General features: G+C 36.3%; 1 protein-coding gene across 10 annotated transcripts in view; it reads left to right on the top strand.

Moving 5' to 3' along the window:
- Positions 1-22,639, top strand: part of LOC137622280 (protein lap4-like) — a 191,473-nt gene that overhangs the window by 70,834 nt on the left and 98,000 nt on the right. For 8 of the 10 annotated variants that reach the window (XM_068352827.1, XM_068352834.1, XM_068352830.1 and 5 more), the window contains 3 exons: positions 132-848; positions 14,708-14,824; positions 15,201-15,380. In XM_068352827.1, the coding sequence (XP_068208928.1) occupies positions 132-848; positions 14,708-14,824; positions 15,201-15,380 (1,014 nt within the window). The remainder of the gene's footprint in view (positions 1-131; positions 849-14,707; positions 14,825-15,200; positions 15,381-22,639) is intronic. The other 2 variants (XM_068352835.1, XM_068352837.1) reach the window with 2 other exon arrangements.

The raw sequence follows: 22,639 nt of genomic DNA on the forward strand, positions 1-22,639 counted from the left end.
TTCTTTATCAGTGTTATTCTAAAGTGATGGCTGAACTTTGTGTTATGTAAAGTATGTCCTTATTATCTGCTGAAATGGACAACAAATGCTAGATGTAGGCAGCAGTGCATAATAATAATCTGGCTTTACAGATAAATGGTGTTGATCTTGACGGAGCCCGGCATGACCAAGCTGTATCTATGTTGACTGGCTTAGAAAGATTTGTGAGATTAGTTGTTCACCGTGAGACTTTAGTTCCTCCAGGCCAAGGGAACGCAAACAATTCTAAATCATCCCCCCGTGTCTTTGGTGCTCCTCGACCCTATACTGGCCTTTATAGTGCAGGTTCATACATGGCCAATCGGCCTAGTTACACAGGCTACAGAAGGGCCCAGCCTGGAGGAAGAATATCAGGCTCATCTTTACCAGACAATTGTACAAATCATAGTGGATCTAACAGTAGTCCAGCTTCCTCGCCAGCATCTGTAACTAAGCATCAGCAGCAGCAGCAGCAGCCTCCACAGCAATTATCCAATCAAGTCATTCCTGACGCAGCTGTACCAAATGCTGTTGGTAACATCGCGACTGGCACCACCCAGGTAGCCACAAACCGGCCCCTCACTAATGATGATTTTAATTCTATGATTCCACAGCATTTTTTGGAGGGCCGGTCCAGAGAGGAGACCCAACCCTCAGTGCATGTAACTGTCAACCTTCCCACGGAAGACATGCCTTTGGGAATGGCCTTCCCACCTCCACCCACCAAAGTAGGCCTAGTGACAGAGAGCATCACCAAATCCACTTTGACGGAAACAGTGGTTACACGAATCACAGACAACCAGTTGGCAGAGATGCCTCTGGTGGTTGAGGTAAGGCGGGCTCAACCTGCCACTAACACACACACCTGGGAGAGGACATTTAGTTTTAGGGTCACTGGTGCTAACAGTACACTTCTTCTAAGCCTTGCGGCATGCGCTATAATGGAAACTGCATTCATGAGTCGAGTTACAGAAAGTCTTGGATAAATGTGACGTTTCACCCCATTCAGTTATTCCTTTTTTGATTATGTGGTTTTATTCTTTGATTATATTTTTTTTCATGGTGTTCTGTTACAAAAAGATGTGGTTTTTATGTGGAGCAAATTATGCATCTATATTATTATATATTTTCCTTGATATAACAATAAGAACTACAGTACTTTATTTAATGAGAATAGTAAACCAATTACCTGAAGTATATTGATTTGATTGTCAAGTAGTGTATGCAGTCTCTCATTACTGGGTACAGTAGTTTTGTATACCACTGATGTCCTCTCCCCATGCTTATTACAATCTTCTCTTAGATTCTTAGGCAAAATGAGGTATTCATTTTTTCTTTCTGAATTAGTAAGCTTAATAGTCTGCTACTATCTCAAGAATGAGCTTTCCATATCACTATCTTCCTGACAATTCTTGTTTGTTACTACTTAGGACTTGAAAATTTTATAGGCTTCCAACAACACTATTTTTCTTGTGCACTTCCTACAATGAACTTGTCTTTATACACAATGGCAGTAAATCATGATTAATGCTTTTGAAATGATTATTATGATATAGAAAATATATCATGGAGGTTGGGAGAGCATTGGCATAGCATGTGGGTGTTGTATGGGAGTGATTTCAATGTTAAAGTCTGAGAGGAAGGATTAAGTTTAATTTTTTTTCTGTGTTATTTGACAGTAGTTAATCTGCAGAGAATTTGACAAGGTATTTATTCCTCGATTGATAGAGAACTAATAGATATTTAACACAGGTTTAGATGCTAAAATGAAGTATGAACCTAAGTGCTAACTATATTTCAATATTTACCTGATGAAACCACTGTCTTTCATACCAGTTAAATCATAAAATGCAGTCGCCACTTAGGTTCTGACTTATTTTGGGCCTCTAGTGTCATGATTGATAGCAACCTTGATTTTCAATTGACATGCCTAGTATTTGATTGTTCATTTTTATTTGATATTTGTACACAGTGCTAGGTTGATAATCTTTGGTGTTTTGAGTGGTTGATATTGATGCCTACTATTCATTGTTGGAGAAAGGATAGTTTATAATAGATAACCTTCACTTTTTTTCATTGGTTGATAATCAGATCAAGGTGGGATATTATCAATATCAGTATCAGTCCCTTTTGAAAACAATTACATTCTTAGATAGCTCATGCAATGGGGTATCTTTTTACTAGGGAAAAAATAGTTATGGTAGGCATACTCATTTCTAAAGAACTTGCCACAGTAGTTGTAATAGTGACCACAATTAGCGATTGAGTTAAGGCTTAACTAGTTGGGAACATATCCAGTAATTTTAAGAGAACCTCCCAAGCAACAGGCTTCAAGATCGTTAACGAAGAACGTATGTTATCACTTTGATAATTCAAAGGTTCTTTGAACACACTAGGCCTACATCATGGAATAAAAGGTGAGCTGTGCAGTTCAGTTTAGTTTTAAGTTCAAGGTCATCACAATTTTATGTTGATGTTACTGTACCATACATCTATTGTCTGATGATCTATGAACAAGCATGCAATGGTATATTTGTTTACTGAACATTTTATACCTTCATTTAGTATTGTTTGTCAACAAGACTTGACAATTTGATTTTCTGTTTTTTTTTTATCTTGTTAAGGAATTTACTTATTAGTTGTAGCACCACCGACTCTCAAAGACTGACTTTAAAATCTCACGATTCTTTTTATTTTGGTTTTTGAAAAAGACAAGAGCAATACATTATCTCAGTGTAAAGGTAGGGTGGTGTGTGACCTGGACTGTTTGTTCATCATTACTCATGCTGAATGAGCCTTCTCTTCCATTGAAGCAGTGAGTAGTCCTATGCGTAGAAGCTTGATTCCTGAGTACTTTGCTATTAACCCAATTATGCGAGAGATGCATAAATATCTCTCAATGTGCCTTATATATACTTTTTACTAATAGATTAACCATGATCTTGATTCTTATTTTGTAGCACAGTATTTAAGGTTTTGGGTTTTAGGCTGCAGTAATTTTTGCAATATTTCATTCTACAGGAACCATGAACCTTTGATGAGCTATAGTAGATTCATAAGTTTTTTATGTAGTAAGGTGTATGCTATTTAAGAAGCTTACCTTTATTGTTAAAAATGGTGGTGAGGGTAGAAAGTGCTGTACTAACAAAGTTTGCTGACCATGTGTTTCACGTGCTTTACTAATATTGATTGAACTAATTTTTGGTGGATGTTGAATTCTTTTAGTCATTATAATAGTTATTTTGCATTTCAGGGTTATTGTTAATGACTCGGTTAATCATAAGTGTATCAAGATGCTGATTTACATATGGAATTATATTTGCAGGACAGAGTGCATGGTTGTGTGAGCTAGTATAATAGAAGTCCAATAGTGAATATGAGGTGGAGGATATTTTTACCTTGATAATTATCTTTTATAGCAATAGAATTTCTATTTAGTCAGGTTGAAAGGGGAAGCCGAGTAGTGCTGATTTTGATAATTATCTTTTATAGCAATAGAATTTCTATTTAGTCAGGTTGAAAGGTGTAGCCGAGTAGTGCTGATTTTGAATCTTGTGCAACTTAGTCACGGTAAATGAACAATGATACAGAGAGGCTGTAATGTTTTTCTTGTGAGCTACTGTTAGCTGATATAGTTAGAGCCCATTTATGCTTAGTTGATTAGTGACATTTAAACACGTGTAGTTTCTGATAAGACTACAGTACTGCTCTTCCGCGGCCCAACCCTTAGTTCTGGGTGGGAAGGCCTTACGTGAATCAAGGAATAACTTAGAAATGAGTGTGAGGTAGATTTTTATTTATTATCCATGACATATTGAAGAACCAAAAGGCATTAGGAAAGTTGTACATACAGTATTATGGGATAAATCCCCTTGGTCATTCGTAGAATAATTCATGTCCTAAAAATATAGCTTCATTGTAGGCTCTGGAAAATACTAGGATGAATTTTATCATTTCTGATGACAGATTTAAGTTTTGATGCCCACTATGTAATAATTAATGGGAAATTCTGGAGACTCATGTCCTCGAAATAACTCTGTTGCGTCATATAAGACTTCAGAGCCTTATGAAAAAAAAGTAATAACTAGAAAAGAATAAGAGGCATAATCCTTGCTTCAACATGTAAAATTTTTCACTTTGTGAGTAAAAGTTTAATGCCATAGAGAACTTGCATTTCCAAAATACGACCAAAATAGAAAATTCATCAAGGTCATTTTACTTACTGTACTGCTTCAAGTCAATGGCAATACCTTTTATTTTTTTTTGCATTGATCACCAAACTAACAAACCTTCCATTATTTATATATTGATATATCTTTTGGCAAAGCTGGAAGGTAGCCAATTAGACTTTTTGGTGCTAGGTGGCAACCCTACCCAGAGCCTGGGTAGGGGGTGGCTAGTGGTATCAGCCACCTGTATAAATACTCACGGAGTGGTGAAACTAGTCACTTTTTCACTTTGGCTTCGAGAGAGAGGTTGTCTCCTCTCTCTCCTCCTCAGGTTGCCATAGACATTGACGAACATTGTTGTTCACGCTCATTTTACACGTATTTTCTCTTTCATCGTAATTGTGCTTTTTCAATGACGCTCCCATGCGAGAGTCGGCCTTGCGGGCTTCATGTCGTCAGTGGAGTAGTGACGAGTGTATGGAGTGGTCTGCCTTTCAGTGGAAGAAGTTTGGTTGATGCAGGAAGAGAAAGGCTAGGCACGGTCGCTCTCTCTCAGAGTCTAATTCGGAGGCGAAGCGATCGCGAGTTTCCTCCTCCTCTTTGCACTCTCCTACACCTCTTCCTGAAGCTCTTCCTCGACTGTCTTCCTTTGAGGAACGACCGAGTAGGAGCGCAGTCCCTTCAAATCCTTGGCAATCTCATGGAATTGGGGGTATTCTTGCTTCCCCTCGAGAAACTTCTCCTTCTGTGGATAAGATGCCCTTTTCTATTACAGATGTTTTGCAGGCTTGACTGTCCTTGAGGATTTTTTCTTCCCCTTCGAAGGAAGCGCTTCTGCATCTCCGTGTGGCTGAGAGGGATTCTTTGCCTGTTGCCAAATTTGCCATGGGCATTTGCGAAGTTCTCCTTTCTCCCTCCGTACTGCTTCCTGCTGATGATGCGCCTTCTACGCTATCCTGTGGCATCGTCGTCTCCCTAATTTACAGACCATTGTTTCTCCCCTTAGGAATGTTTCCAGCCCACAGGCTAACCTCCTTCCTACTGCTAATGCAGATGATCTCCAGGTGGACAGTGCTTCATCTGATTATCGATCGCAGGGACGAGACTCATTGCCTCGTCATCCTGGTAGGTCAGCCTGGTCGGTCAGGATGTCGTTCACAACAATCCAATGATGAGAACGGAATTTATTCTGTTCAACGATCACAGGGATGAGACCCATCAACTCTTCTTCCTGGTGGGTCATCCTTGGGATGTCATTAGCAACAATTCAATGATGAGAACAGAATTTATTAACTTCAAAGATCGCAGGGACGAGACTCATCACCTCGTCTTCCTGGTCGGTTAGGATGTCTTTTGTGACAATCCGATGTTAACATAAGAGGTCAAAGGTTATCACGATCTCATCGCTCTTCTTCATGAAGACGTCATAACTCTAGGGCTTCACGCTCAAAAGACAGACGGTTATCACGGTAACGGCGTTCTTCTTTCCAAAGGCGTTCTGATAAGAGTTCAAGATCACGAGATTTACGCTCGTGATCTTCAGATAAACGATCTTAGTCACGATCTGCACGTTCACTTTCACGATCTAGACATTCACGAGGTTGGCATTCATGATCGCCCGACGCTCACGTTCACGAGATAGACGATCATGAGCAAAAGGTTCAGGTCTCACGTTTGCGAGAACGACATTCAATTTTTCCCGATTCATGTTCATAAATGAAACGCTCACGATCGTGAATGAATCGCTCATGTTCACGACCAAGACGTTCTACACGTTCTTCTTCCCATCAAACCTTGTGAGTCACCAGTGCTCTGATTTGGCAGATCTCGGATTCGTCAGCTGCCAATTGCCATTTATCAATGGCTAAAAGATCTCTGAATTCTTATCATCGGAAGCACAGTAGCAAGAATTTTACATTACAATTCAATTCCTTCTGGCAGTTATCTTCTGCATTAGACGGTAGTTTTTTCTTGCTAGCGAGAAAGAGTTCGATGGTAACCCCATACAAAAAAGCAGTCGATGGCAACCGCCATACAAACCTGCCTAATGTAAGGGTTTGTTAAACAGCCTTCTCATACGAGACTACACCCTTTTATGGGAAACTCTTTCTTGAGAAGTTTTACATAACTTCTACAGGCGTTTGTTAAAACTCCCAAAAGCCAGAAGATCTCTTTCTGGCATGCATGTGGTCTCTCCAAGCCAAACCCTAAGGTTATTGCCGCAAACACATTTTCTGCCGATTGTTGGAGTCGATCGCATACAGTCATTGTGTCCCTGAGTACAACGAATTCTTGTTTTTCAAACGATAGGCTTCAGAGAGATTTTATTTATTTTACCTCATAGGGTAATTGTCTCAAACGTTTAGGCCCAAGGAGGAGTGTTGGCATACGTTTACAAATGATAGGAACTAGTGTTGTCAACATTTACGAACATTACAAACCTCGCCCTCAAGGGGGACCGACAACTTTGTCAGTGTTTGCCCCTCCCACAGGAAGGGTAGGCAAACCTACAGAGGAATGACCGCTGCAATAACTGTATGGTTTGTTTGTGGGCGTATACGCTCACATATTCAAAATACTGCAGCTATTCGTCGATCAAATAATTCCTTTGGAAATAATGTTGCGATCCGTCACACATACATTATTTCCTTAATCGGGCCTTAATTCGTTTTCAAACGTTTACCCAGGGGCAAAGATTACGCATGCGTTACCGCAGAGGGCGGATTCATATGCGTGCAGACGATCTTTCTCCCTACAAGGGCTATAGACCATCTTACAATTAGAACTCCATTCTAATAAGATCTGCCGTCGTAGACACTTCCTAACATTCAATACTTATGCCAGTTTTTATTTACTGATCGGAGATAAAAATAAATACAAACGTTTTTCGTCTTTTATAAGGAGGATATCTCTGTTACGAACGTTTTCAACATTTCTTCAACCAAGTCCCAGACACGATTATAATTCGGACCATGCCTGTATGTTCGTTCTGCCCCCAGGTCTGAGTTACTGGTCCTTGTATAGACTTATACATATATTACCCGTCCAACATTAGATTGAAGATACGTGTCAATCTTATATGTTGGAAGTAGTTGGGTGCTTTCAGTAATTACTGACCGGTCTCTTGTTCGAAAGCGATCTCTAAGGAGATTTGCTGTGATAACACAAGCAGTACTGGCTACCTGGTTTACTGATTTGTATCACTCTTATTCAGCCAACCTCCACTAGGTTGGTGGCAGTTGGAAGTAGAAGATCCTCCCCCCTTTAAAACAGAAGTCTGCAATCAGTTGAACGTGTTGACATTAACTCGAGATGTTCTCTTACTATGCAACCTCTCGACCTCTTGGGATGAACCAAGGAGCAGTGACTTTCACTTGAGAGCCAGGGCCTCTTTAAGGGTTGTGGTGGCCGATATGGTAACATCCCTGACTGGGGAACTCCAGACTGTGGTTCAAGTCCCGCTCATTTTGTTATTTCCTTTGGTCACTGCAACCTCACCGTCCTTGTGAGCTAATTTTCACAACAGGCTGCAAACGAATGTCTGGTCACATACGTCAGTCCTCTGCCTTGGCATACTAGGCAAAGTGGAACGTCTTTTATGGTTGGTGTTGTGGAAGGGATATATCTCCCCTCGATGCCTCTATTCCTGTAATTGCAGAGTTTCTGATTTTTCTTCTGGATGAAAAACACCTTTTGATCTCAGTGGAGAAAAGTTCAACCTTAAGCCTTCCATAGGATTGCATGGAGTGGACCTTTCCTCTTTGTTGGAACTTAACCTACTCATATGGCGTTATGAGATCTCTTGCCCTCAGTTGGAGGTGAGGCCTCCTCCTTGGTTCATGGTTTGCGTCTTGAGGTCCTTGAAAGGACCTTCCTTCGAACCATTATGCCATGCAACAGACCATGATGTCACTCTGAAGACGCCGTTCCCAGTCGCTTTAGCGTCATCTAAGAGTTAGTGAAACACATGGTCTCTCATACAACATCGCCCATTCAAGTAGATGGGGGGAAGTGACTCTCGGTTTCATCCCTCTCGGTTTCATCCCTGAGTTTATTGCAGACTCAAAATCCGGGGGTATTAGTCCCTAGATTTGGGCTCTCTCAGATTAAGAGTCTACGTTATGTAACCAATGATCCAGATCAATTGTTGCTATGCCCAGTGAGGAGTTTGAGGTACATCCTGGCCTTGACTAACATCGTTATTTGTTAGTTCGGGTAGAACTAGAAGGAGGATCACAAGAAGCTCCATTTCAGCTTGAATACGCAAGGTCATTGACCGGGCTACCAATCTTGAACATTCTCTGAAGAACTGGAGCTCATGATGTCAGGGGTATCAAACATCCCTGGCATTCAAACTCAACTTCTCTGTGTTGCAGATTTTACAAGCAGCTGTTTGGAAATGTCAAACTACGTTCACAGCTCTTTATCTACAAGACGTGACCCACCAGAGACTCAATACATTTTCTGTTGGTTCTGTGGTGCCCGCTCAACAAGTGGTTTAAAGTACTTCGGGCTCCTTATTGGACGGGTAGCAGTTGGTTGAAGGCATTGGTTACTTGGGTTAAGTCTGGGAGGAATGAAAATATGTCTGGCCTTTTCCTTTCTTCATCTTCCCCTCTCTTGGGTTACAGTGACATGAGTCCCTCTGCAAGCTTGCTTCAACTACTGTAGGTAATAAGCCTTTCCCTTGTGTAGCCTAATATAATTTATAGTAATATAGTCATGCACGTCTCCGTTTCTCGCGAGGTAATCATTGGGAGACGTCTATTTTTTGTGCAAGTTTTCTGTTCGAACATTCTTAACCAGACGTTTATATGCTATATCTCACGTCTATTTTTCTCAGGCTGCTATCATTACCTTTTGTATTGATAAGTGAGATGGCAAGGTTTCCCTTGATTACAGTCTTAATACTGTACCAGGCAAACCCCAGTCAATGACTATGCCAGTAGTCGGACTTATCCACCCACGTAAGGGCTAGTCATCCATATATAAATAATGGACGGTTTGTTAGTTTCGTGAACAAATGACAAATTTGTAGATTATTTGTATTTTTCCCTAATACACAAACCTGTAATTATTTATACAAATTGTCCCAGTAGCACCTGTCCCCTAATAAGTTCTGCCTGCAAAAAAAAGTGACTATTTTCACCACTCCGTGAGTATATATACAGGTGGCTGGTACCACTAGACACCCCCTACCCAGGCTCTGGGTAGGGTTGCCACCTCGCACCAGAAAGTCTAACTGGCTACCTTCCTGCTTTGCTGAAAGATATATCCATATATAAATGATTCTAGGTTTGTATTAGTTAAGGAAAAATACAAATTATCTACGAATTTGTCATTTTTACAAGAAGTCTATAATGTGAGCTGCTCTTATGTAAACATTTTAAGAATGACGTTTTTTTATTGCAGTAGCTGGAACCATTTTGGTTTTTTAAATCTTAGAAAAAATCTTTGACCTCAGATTGATTGTTTATTTCTTTTACTCATTATCAGTATTGCAATTACACTATCGTTTCCTTGTAAAGAAATTTACTATCTTTATAATGAATTTGTTAGGCCAGCCTTATTTCTTGTATTTTACTTGCTTGTACTTTACTTATTAAACTCTACATAATGGTGATTATAACAGCAGAAAAATTGGAGAGAGTGGTTTAATTCGGAAATATGATTATGGATAAGGACATAAATTACCATCTTGGGAGTATCGTATTCACGGTAATGTTTCCGAATTTGTTAAATGCAAGATAATGGAACTTGTTTTGCAACAGTTGCTAAAGAATACCAAGTCTTTACCATAAGGCAGTCCAAAAATTATAGTATGAATGCGAAAGTAGCAGAAAAAGACTCGGATCTTAAAGATCGAGAGAAGTTACATTTTGGCAAGTGAGATAGAACGAAGCAAGACAAAAACATGCTTGGAATACCAGGAAATCATGTGGATGAAGGGCATTAAGGAGGCCCCAGTCTAGATGTAGACTTAGGCCAAAGGGCATAAGACAATGGACAAAATATATTTCAGGTCTGATTCCATAAAGGAAATTTTACATGAAAGTGATGATAAAGATGGAAAATATTATTTTCTCAACATAAAAATTAATCATTAGAAATGATTGGTTATTAGAAAGAGAAATATGGAGAGGCAAAATAAACTCAGAAGGAATGAGAAGAAACAAGAAGGTATTTGTTAAAACTACAGTAGTATAATCAGAAAAGAGATTCAAAGGTATATTTTTGGTAAGGAAAACTATTTAGGGACTCATCAGGTGGATTAGAAATAGATTATTTAGATAAAAGGCTTTAAGGTAACATTGTTGGAAAGGAAAGTGTATGGTCAAACAATTGGGAAGTGTGGAAGCGCTGTAAGTACAGTAGATATATGAGAAATCCTAAGATTAAAATCAACTGAAAATTTACTGATGTGGCTATTTTTATTTATAGATCATAGAAGAATTTAATGTTTATAGAAATATAGAAAAGTAAGAAGAAAAGCACTAGAGCTTTAATATGTTAATTAAAACAGTGGATTTTATCATTAAACTGTATATCTGCCTTTATTCTTGTGTGTCTTAGTAATCTTGTTTTGTGTGATATGATGATTTTGATAGGATTAACTAATGTATAACTTTGAGATAGTTGTTAGGTTTAGACATAGACTCCTAATTTTGTATGCTCACAGATTGTCGTCATCTTGGTTATGTGACTTGTTAACTTTTATATAAAAACCCATTAGTCATAATGATCCAAAATTCTGATCACGATGTCCACGGAAATAATATATCTGAAGTCGCCGAAGCAAAAATAAAGTATTAAGAAATGTTCCTGTTGTATCATCAGATGATATGAACTATCTAGCTCCATTTTGAATTTGTACATTTCTTGGTATTGGTCACTGCCTATTGTTCCTCAGCCTGGGTGCTTACTTTTTTCCAAGCCTGTTTGCTTAGCACTTGTTCTGCCCTTATTTCTTGGTGCCTGGTTACTGCCTCTTCCATTCCCACTTCGCTGTATGCTGTTCCCAGTGGTTAATCACTATCACTCGTCTGCATGTTTTCCCTTTTGGTATTTGAGGCCGACAGCCTCTATGCTGCTGGTTTTGTTTTTGTTTATCACCTTTGCTCTTATACAGGGAAATCTGTTTACTAGCTTTCATGCCAATGAAATTGGGCCTCCTGCTTGTCAGTGTGGTCTGCTTCCAATTCCATTTCTTTTATGACTATAATTGCTCAGATGATGAGTTTGCGTTCTTCTGTTGTTGATGCTACCGCTTGGCAGGCCAATTTTGCTGCTCCTATTTCCTACTGCTTTTGCTGGTTCCTGCTTACTCTTCAATGATCATTTCAACTTTATTTTGTGTGATATCTTCAGCTGCTTCTTCTGTTGTATAGTATTTTATATTTCCTGCTTCATCAGTGACTTTCTTATCTCTCAGTTCTGCTGTATGAGTACTCACATCGCCTCATTATTTGGTAATAGGTTGGGCCTCTACCTGAAATTTATTTGGAGACATCTGTATCTTTTTTAGCTGCAATGGGGATGGCCATATAAGCCCTTCTCTTCCAACTTAAGGCTAAAACATAGCTTGTTAAAAAGGCTTTGTTCATAACCACAATATAACACACTTTTTATCATTTGTGGAAATGCCTTCTTCGTAGATGTTCTAGCTACTGGTAGGGGGATCATTTTAATCCTTGATAGCTCACCATAGACCATTACATACTTGTTCAAGATGTGGTTTTTAGAAGTGTCATACGTTTCAAGAAGTCATTAGTAGATCTTTGTGGTATTAATTTAATTAAGCAAATACATTTCAACGCATCAGCAGATGAATGAGGATGCCAAGATCTCGACATCCCACTGACTGAAACTGGTGATCTCTTGTGGGTTCTAGGCTGTTTCAAAGAATTGGCTGATTTAATAGATAAATATTGTAGGGGATAGGGCTCTCTCTAACTCCCATAGCCTCAAGATAAACTTTGAGCTTTCATCCACCACAAATGTAGGTATGTGGACATGTTAGTCAGTTTTTACATCATGTTATTTACATATATACTCATTGGTCAGCAGCAAAAGACAATGAAATCCACTTTTTTTTCTTTTTCTATATAATTTTTTCATCTTCCATTGTCAGAAATGTACTGTAATTCTCTGGCACTTATTGGTACTACACCATCCTAGAATAGTTAATTGATTCCTGTGGCTGTACTATGAATAAAGATTTATTATAAGCAAACTGTCACCCTTACTGCATCTTTTTTAGAATGATGATAGTATTAACTTTACTCTGTAGGTGTTCAATTATTTTGCGTCTGACTTATTTTGCTCCAAAGTATATTCAGTGGAACTTTGTGAGGACTCTTGAACATCTTGACCTCACCTAAACTGAGGTTTTGGGTCTTTTATAGTTAACCCTTTTACCCCCAAAGGACGTACTGGTACGTTTAAAAAAACTCATCCCTTTACCCCCATGGATGTACCGGTACGTCCTTGCAAAAAACTGCTGTTTAAATTTTTTTTTGCATATTTTTTATATTTTTTTTGAAAAACTTCAGGCATTTTCCAAGAGAATGAGACCAACCTGACCTCTCTATGACAAAAATTAAGGCTGTTAGAGCAATTTAAAAAAAATATACTGCAAAATGTTCTTGAAAAAAAATAATCTTTGGGGGTTAAGGGTTGGAAATTTCCAAATAGCCTGGGGGTAAAAGGGTTAACTGCTCTTTATAAATGGTTTTGTGTGAAAATTTTTTTTTTAGAAAACATTACTTTTGCAAACTTTTAATAATGTACTATTTGCCAATCTCACTTCCCTTCATTCTTAGTATCTGCCAAAGGCTGGTCCATAAGCATGTATACATTAATAGTTCTTATGAGTCTTGAAAGACTCGCAAACTGCTCCATCTGTGAAGATCGTGACCATAATTTGGGCTCTAATTGATAAATTGGTTTTGTGAAAAATGTTTTATGCTACAAAACTTATCTTTTGAAAAAAAGAGCTCTCTAGAAATATGTTACAAGTTTCTAAAACCTCTCATTTCTATGCTGGGTGTAAAGTTGATAACTTCACGATAAACTAGTTTACTTGTTACCAGCTGTAGGGGTCATTGTTTTATTTAAATAAGCATTATTTGAAGTGACCAGGTTATTTTAAAACCAAGAAGAGGTGATTACACTGTGATGGCAATGTATTAACACTCGATTTGTGAGCAGACATTTTTGTTTGTGTTTTTAGGAATATGACAAGGCAAACTTTACTGTTGTGAAAGTCATTCTGTTAAATTATTATTATTTTTAAGTATTGTGGCTCTTAAACATTGTCCCCATTTTTTTTAGTATGTACAGTAGTCAATTTATGATGTGCCAATTAATTGAATTTTAATATATATGCAAATTAATGAGTATAGTAATGACTAACATTTAGTCATAACTAGGATTGTTGTAGTCTTTGTATTTATGGATTTCTGATACTTACAAAATTTTATCATGTAAAATATGATTCCCTCCCTTCCAATTGGAAACAAAACCTTCATGCCAGTCCAATAATTGTTTGAAGTTAAAAATTTTCTGTACTGTATACTTTTTCAGTACTTAGTAGAACTTTATAACTATGGCCTGATTGGTAACGTCTCTGCCTGGTGTTTGCCAGTCGGGGGTTCGAGTCTCGCTCAGACTCGTTAGTGCCATTAGTGTCTGCAACCTTACCGTCCTTGTGAGCTAAGGTTGGGGGGTTTGGGGGAGCCTATAGGTCTATCTGCAGAGTCATCAGCAGCCACTGCCTGGCCCTTCCTGGTCCTAGCTTGGGTGGAGAGGAGGCTTGGGCGCTGATCATATAATATATGGTCAGTCTCCAGGGCATTGTCCTGATTGCTAGGGCAGTGTCAATGTCCCTTGCCTCTACCATTCATGAGCGACCTTTAAACCTTTATATTAAATAATATAAAGTAATTAGGTAAATGATTATTTAGTAGGTAGTATCCAGTATTAAAGATTATAAAAGTGTGAGCTTGCCATATCATGCCTAACTTTTTAAAAGCAAGCCATCTTTATAGGTTACTCTGTCCATAAAATTTAAGCCACATTGAATTAGGAATGGTTCATAAGTTAATGTTCATGTTATGAGATTACTACTGTATAGGATTAAAAAAAGTTAGTTACTATTAAAAAAGATAGGGTAAGGAGAGATTGATATGCTTATTGGAATTCTAGTTCACATCAAGATTTAGAGAATATTTTAGTTATTAAATACATGTAAAATATATTTGAAATTGCATAATTATTTGCTATACTAGTATCTAAATCTAGCCTTCAATTTCTCTGTACACTTTGCTGATATTTCGTACAGATATTTAGTAATATTCCCACTGAAATACCAGTTTCTCTCTCATAGCAGGAATAGAAGTGTTTAAAGTTGTTTGGTTAGAATGTGTTTTATTATTTGTCAGCTATTTGATTTTGTAAATATCACTGATCTGTAGATCCACAATACTTTGAAACTAAATGTACAATTCTCTCCATTTCAGGAAGTAATATTGCATAAAGATGGAGGACCTTTGGGCCTAAGTATTATTGGTGGCTCAGACCATTTTTGTGTTCCTTTTGGCATAGCGCCAGATGATCCTGGGATATACATATCAAAAGTAAGGACCATTTGATTTTTATATGTATATTTTAAGAGAATTTATATTGTCATACCTTGTTTGCTATTACATGTATGTAAACTTTTCATCTTTTAAAATTAGGATGTGCGCGTTTTCAGTGGCACTAGAAAGCCCATTGAATCATTAACCACTTCCTTACGATGAGTATATTGAATTTTAGAATATGTCGGGTACGAGGGTGTATGACAATACCAGAAACAATTTACAAATGTAAACCTTGTGGAAATTAAAGTCACGTGTACTCTTTGGTATGATAGCTGAATGATTTTAACTTCAGTATGGTTTATATTTGTAAATACAAGTATTCTTAACAAGGCGAGACTGATTTGACAGTGACATGCATTGATGTTCACAGATAACGGCAGGGGGAGCGGCTCACAAGACAGGAAAGCTCCGTATGGGCGATCGAATATTATCTGTTAATGGTGCTGACATGACAGGAGCAACTCATCAAGAAGCAGTAATGGCGCTCTTAAATCCTCCTAATGAAATAGTTCTCTCTATAAGACATGACCCACAACCTAAGGGCCTCAAGGTTAGTACTGTTCACGCAAGATCTTCTATATTTGTACGTTGCTTTGAGCGTTACTATTCTCTTCTGGTAATAAGTAAGTGTATATGTTATTATATTTCATATTTGTCATTGGTATTTTTCATCCTTTTAAAAATTATTCACTAGGTAGAGTGAACTCGCAGATAAAGGTCGGAATATTGGTAAAATTAGGAATAGTTTCACGTAGTTTGTAAGTGTTCATATTTAGAGTCCTTGCTTGCAATTTGTGACAAGAAATGTAAATCACCTATATGTTATTTAGGACTCCACATACAAGCAATCATTGAGTATGAATAGAGCACTTGCACTTTCAAATATGCTTTCTCTTAACATTCATCCTGTGGTTGAAAATTTTCCTTGATTTGTGTATGAGAAAGCTGACAAAAAATTTAAGTTTTATCCAAAAGTTTACTAAATGGCACTGTAATAGCAAAGTCTTACACTCTTCTTTTTAATGGGTAAACTTCACCCTCCCATGAAGTTAGGTAAATTAGGTATATTCATTAAGGAAAATCAAGAGAAAGTACTAAAAGGGACAGTATACATATTAGATATGGAAAGGAGAAAGAATAGAACAATAATATTACTTAATCATACATCACATAGGTACCTACACCAAGAAAAGCAAAGCGTTTACATGAATCCATTTAGACCTTAATTTCTTCAAGGTATTTGGGATGAAAGATTAAACTAAACTTTCTGCTTTTCCCTGCTACATGATGCAACCACTATAACAGAGAAAGCTTTTAAAGCTTGTAAGACTAATACTGTATGGGTACAGTGTTTAGTGAAATCAGTGATTGATAGGTGGGTGTGAAGTTGTAAAATTGAACATGAACTCAGAACTACCTGGAATATATACTTAGAATAATATATATATATATATATATATATATATATATATATATATATATATATATATATATATATATATATATATATATATATATAATTAGTTACCTATATTGCAGTAAATAGATTTTTTAGTAACCACACATACATACCTTATTAATCATCCCAGAATGTCAAGTCCCCTGTCTGTCACTTAATACCTATCATTCATAGTTAGGCCATGTATTGGAATAATTAGTCTTCTTCATTGATTGTGGTTAAAACTGTACTATCCTTATTTAAAGGTCTTTGTTGTAATCTTTCTGGTTAGGACTTTTTGCTGTGAGGGAATTATCATTGGGAAAAGACTTGTACTAAGTGTCATCTGACTTCAGGTATTTTGAGGTCTGTGATAAGAGAGTTGATATTGCTGCACGATAGTTTTCAGCCTTTAGTGATGCAGCACAGAAGTTGCCAAAAGCTGTGTGGTAATGTATGTAGTCCGTAGTAGTGTCAGACCTTTTATAAGATTCGTATCAAAGTCCAAAAGCCTTCCGAAAGTTGCCTGATCCACACCGTTTCCCAAAAAGGGTAAGTTGTGGGGAAAAGGAAGGTTAAGGCTGTTTAGGACACAGTGTAAAAAGGTAATTAAGATGGGATTATTAAACTCTAATAGAGAAGTCTCCCATAAATGTTTTGAATGCATTACCCTTCATATTGTGCAGAATTTGGTATGTTACTGAAGTAATATCTGTAAATAAGCATGAGAAACAGAATGTCTTGCATTTCTATAAATTAAAACTGGTTATAAGTTGTTTTGTGGGTTTGTAGTTTTTGTATTTTGGCCAATATTTTTTATCAAACAATGAATCATTGCCCAGCAAGAATATTTGGTCTTTTTAGTGGGTAACTCGTCGATAATTAGTTTAGCATCAAATTCACATATAAGTTTATTACATTGACACAATCAACCAGGTCAACTGTGTTAATCATAAGGGCATTGTTTTCAAATTCAAACATTTTGGAGTAGGTAGGTCTTTTCTTAGCATCCTTATTGAATTTTTAAGTAATACATTAAAAAGAGTTGCGGGACACTATAATTAGTATAGGAATGTAATATCTGGTGTTCCTCAGGGTAGTGTTCTTGGCCAGTTACTTTTCTTACTGTATACACATGTGGGTTGGCATAAAAAAACAGGTTTATTGCATATGCAGGTGATGCTACTCTCTTTGCATCCATTCCATCTCCTGAATGTAGATCTGGGAGTGTTGAGTCCCTTGATAGAGATCTTGCTAAAATTAGTGCATGGTGCAAATTATGAGGCATGAAGTTGAATCCTTACAAAACTCAAAGAATGATTGTAATAAGATTGAGGACAGTGGCTCCAAAACATCCAGATCTCTGCATTGATAATGTGTCTGTAACTATATACAACGCCTTTAAAAATTTAGGTGCGATTCTTGATTGCTAATTTACTCTTCAGAAAAAACACATTTTGTCTTTTTCCTCTAAAATTGCAAAAAAAAATATGTGCTTACTGAGAAAGTCTCAAGATTTTTGGTGATCCATCTATACTAAAGAAAATGGTTTGATTCTTTCATTCTACCTAGTTTAGAGTTTTGTTCTCATGTCTGTTCTTCAGCTGCTGACAGAGACTTATGGTCAATTAAATTCCTTATTCCTGATCTAGATATTATCTATGACACTGTCATCCAGTTAAGTTCTTTAAGCATGGTGCACAAGATTTTTCATGTTTTTGACCATCCTTTGAATTCAAATCTTCCCAGACATTACTAATCTGTACATAATACTAGGTATGTAGTTAATTCTAACAGTCTTCCCTTCTTTATCACATGGGTCAATACTACACTGCATTTCAGAAGATTTATTCCAGCTGTGACCAGATTTTGGAATGATCTTCCTAATCAGGTAGTGGAATCGGTAGAAATTTGGAAGTTAAAACTTGCAGTAAATGATTTTATGTTGAACAGGTTGACATGATTATCTCTTTATTGTTTAAATATAACTTATCTATTTTAACATTGTTAGTGGTCTAAAGATATTTTATATTATTTACTATTACTTCTCATGTATACTTTATTCCCTTTTCTCATTGGGCTATTTTCCATGTTGGAGCCCTTGGTCTTGTAGCATTCTGCTTTTCCAACTAGGGTTGTTTCTTATCTAGTGATGATAATCTCCCCGATACAATAAAGAGAAATTATCTGACTATATAAATATAAATGTGATATTTCTTCCTTCTCATACTATTGGAGGAGAGGAAGTAGTCATACCCTGGTGAGAGGTGGTTACCCCGAGAGGTACATTCTGAAACCACCTTCCCACAAATTGCTGAACCAGTGGGTTGCAGTTAAGAAAGGGCGAGTCGGTGGGTAGGATTGAATCTGTGTGTGTGTATATCTATCTAAATAGTTAGACAATTTTAGGTGGCTCAGGTACACTAGTAATAATAATAATAATACATTTGTGGTTAATTTCAAATGTTTTATTACACAATCTCTACACTTGGAAAGTGATGGCCTGTGAATGCTGGCAGACTATTGATTTTGATTGTACAGTATTAAAAAGTTTTGTTTGCAAGTTCTTATGTATTATAAAGTATCTGGTTAATATGGTTTATTAAAAAGTAGATTAGATAAGTAAGGTAAAACTAATAGACCTACAGTATATAAGTACATTTAAAGAAATAAGTAATATTGTAGTGTTTGATGTGAAAGAAAATATTGAAATTCTAAAGGAAGGCACAAGGAGCATATTTTACTTCAGACATGACTACTGCTGAATGTAAATTCAAGATGTAGGCTCTCTTGTGGTCAGGAATAGGTGAAGATGGGAGATGTAACGTAAATTGAGAATTTAAACTAAATTTTATTTGAATTTGTTAATGTAAACTTGGAGACTCAATTTACTCGAGGCATGTCTGATCTTATAAATTGAACAGCCCTCAAGTTATCATTTGCATAAAGGCTTTGATTAGACTGTATGTTTGGATCTAAATAATAAATTTCTTGACGGTTGTGTTAACTGTAGATGCAGCTATAGAAGAATAATTCCATTATTTTAGGGATTTTCTCAGTGGATAAGTTTGTTTTTCCTTGATGTGATTCAAAAGATTTAGCTCTTTCATTCCTCATAAATACACAGGAGTTTAAACCATTTTCTCCATTTGATTTCATTGGAGGTCAGCTATTATCTTCTACAGGCTAATTTATTAGACTTGACTTGGTCTTTCCTAATGCAGTTTTAATGCATTGTGATTTTGGGTATCCAAAATGCTGCTATCAACCTTAGTAGCAAAGGTGTAGATTAGTCAGTCTTTAAAAGGTTTTATCATTTAAATTTTGTATTTAGAAAGTTTTTAAAGACATAGATGACATACTGCACCTTTTATTGCTTGCATACACATGAACAGAATCTAGCTAGGCCGTTTTTAACCATCGTGCACGAGATGGTTACACGTGGGAGAGTTAGATTGGATGTGTTTAGTGCATGTCTGTTACATTAGCAAATGTAGAAGAATTTCTACATTCTCAGTTACTGTTGATCGTGTATTATTCACATATAGTTTTAGAAGGCATTGATATCATCACACAGATATTAGAGGTAAAGATGGCCATGTCAACAAAGTTTCAATATTTCTCATGAAGTCATTTACTGAAACAAAATTTTTTGATGTTTGTGAGATGTCTTTTCAGATAAGGGTTTATTTGGTTGGTTCTTAGTGATTAACCTCACAGGGTTTTAATCCAAGTTGTCTGCTTATGTTTAGTAATAAATATCTAAGTTGTAGTAAGGTAAATAGCATTTTGTATCAGATTTTTATTTCATTCTTTTGATTTGTAAAGAATTCGGTAGTGATGGATGTGTATGAAGAGTAAATTAAGGCAAATTGAAAAGGTATCAAAGTGATTTAGTTGTAAAGTTCTTGCACCATTATGATATAGTTCTATAGTACAAATACAGTACTATATGATATGTAGGTTTCTTTTAGACTTGTTTATCCATTTGGGTAGCTCTTAGTGTGTGCTGTACTTGGCACACTTTAGATGACACAAGGTTATTTGCAGTGGCCCCTTAGCCCTAGCTATACAGTGAACCCTCGCTTCTTCGCGGTTCGACCATCGCGGATTCACCACTTCGCGGATTTTTTCTATAACCCATATATATACAGTAATATATATATATATATACATGTATGCATGTATTTATGTATATATGTATGTATGTATATATGTAGGTACAGTATGTATATGTGTATACATATAAATATATATATATATGTATATATATATATATATATATATATATATATATATATATATATATATATATATATATATCTAAAGTAGGAAGATGTGATGTAGTTCTAAGGGAAAAGTATGGGAAATATGTCTGGGTAATAAGCAAAGCTCTACCTCCAGTTTGTTTCTTCATTATGATCAGAGATAAATGTAAACAAAACATTGGTTGCCATTTTTTATCGTGCTTTTTAGCGTGTTTAGGAAACGCATGATATGAAATCACCTTTAATATTTGTGCCTGTTTTAGTTTAGGGTACTGTAGTACATGCATTAAGTGTTCTGTACATTAAAGGGTAGTTTGTTAACAGTACTACGTACAAGGGAAGGTTTTAAAAGTCTGAATATACATGTTGAATAAATAGGTAAATATGGTGTCACTACTTTGCGGATTTTCACCTATCGCGGCCACGTCTGGAACCTATCTACCGCGATAAACGAGGGTTCACTGTACTTCCTTCTGACTTTCACTTTTTATCTGTCACTTTTGTGTACCTGGCCGTCCAACTTTTAGGAAGCTTCTATTTACTTCCATCGAACCCCTTGTTTAAACAAATCTTTTGGATGAATCTGATGATGAAACTCATTGGTTTGGTAATACTAGTTTATGAAAGTGATAATTTTTTTAGGCTAATGATTATACTGTATATTGAAAAGTAAGGAGAAAGGGTTTATCAATTGTTTACCAGGATCTTTAGGTAAATGGTTGCTTCTAGTACGATGAGGTTGCAACATTTTAAAGGGATTTATATGATTACATTTAGGTTCGTCATTTAATTTTTAATATCTATGAAGGAGAAAATACTGAAGTTGTGTATTTAAATACTTCTCTTCTTAAACTTAAATGGTTGTTTATTTTGTATATTCGCAGTTTTTCTAGAACTCAAGTATTTATTTTACAAATGGTAAATGCTAAGCCATGAATAAGAAGTCCTAAACTTTTGCTCTGGTGCTGTCAAAAGTACAGGAAAAGTATGTAATGTGTGTCAGTGTACAGTTCTCTCAACAGGGTTGCGTCATCCCAAGAAAACGATCGTTACCAAGATACTTTTCTCTCTAGGAGTTTGGTGTTTTAGATTTTAAGACTGCCTATGTGCTAAGATGAATTTGAATGGTTCATTGATTTTTCATTGGTCTTTGTTATTGGTGATAATATTCAAACTTTATGATAAAGAGTAAAATTTTCCCCTATCCCCATATCACGAATAATTTAAGGAATTCATCTAGAATGGTAAACAAAATATATATCTGTATCAGAAATGAAAATATAACCTTTGATTTATTAGGTTTTGTAGGGCTCTGATTGTTTTGTAGCATAAGCTGAGATCTGTTATTATTAGCTTCGGTATTCTATAAAGCAGTGAATAATTCTGCCATTCCTATTAATAAAGTTTTAGGGTAATTTTCCTTTTTCAACATCATTTATGTTGTCAATTCTTTACAGTAAGTTCTTGTTTAATATAGGTATGTGGTCTACTGTATTTTGTAGTCTGTTCATTTATTGTTTCTTAAGTGATATTTAGTGAATAATTTTTTTTATCTTGAAACATTGGGTACACTTATTGTTATTATTATTACCATTTAAACTAAAATTTGTCCTTTAAACACTATTAGTTTAATTGGAGATTTAAAGATACAAGATTGAATCTTTACCGAAATATTTTGAAAGGTGCTGTTTTTGCCAGTTATTGATAAAACCATCTTTGGTGTGTGTATATAGCAGCACAGCAGTTGTTTGTGGTATTAATGCATGGTAGATTCTGGTCCAGCCTCTAGAAAGCGAGCTGTAATGGCATAGCAATTAGAACAGTCAAGAGCTAGGAAGGTACTTTTATGCTTAGCCACGTGCTTAGTAGCTGTGAATTTTCATGGTAGTTCATCTTTTTTAAATAGCAAAACACCAAAAAAACAAAAGAAATAAACTCCTTTGAATGTATTCTTGAAAGATAAGATTCTCTTTATTGCTCAATCTGTTCAAGTGCTATGGTGAGAGCTCCTTTCCTGTATCCAGGGGTGTGGAACAGAATCAATGACTGGTGACCAAAAGTTATTCAGATCTCATTAGAATTAAACCTCTGCTGTGTTAGTTA

Source organism: Palaemon carinicauda, chromosome 29, assembly GCF_036898095.1.
Source record: "Palaemon carinicauda isolate YSFRI2023 chromosome 29, ASM3689809v2, whole genome shotgun sequence".
NCBI lineage: Eukaryota > Metazoa > Arthropoda > Malacostraca > Decapoda > Palaemonidae > Palaemon > Palaemon carinicauda.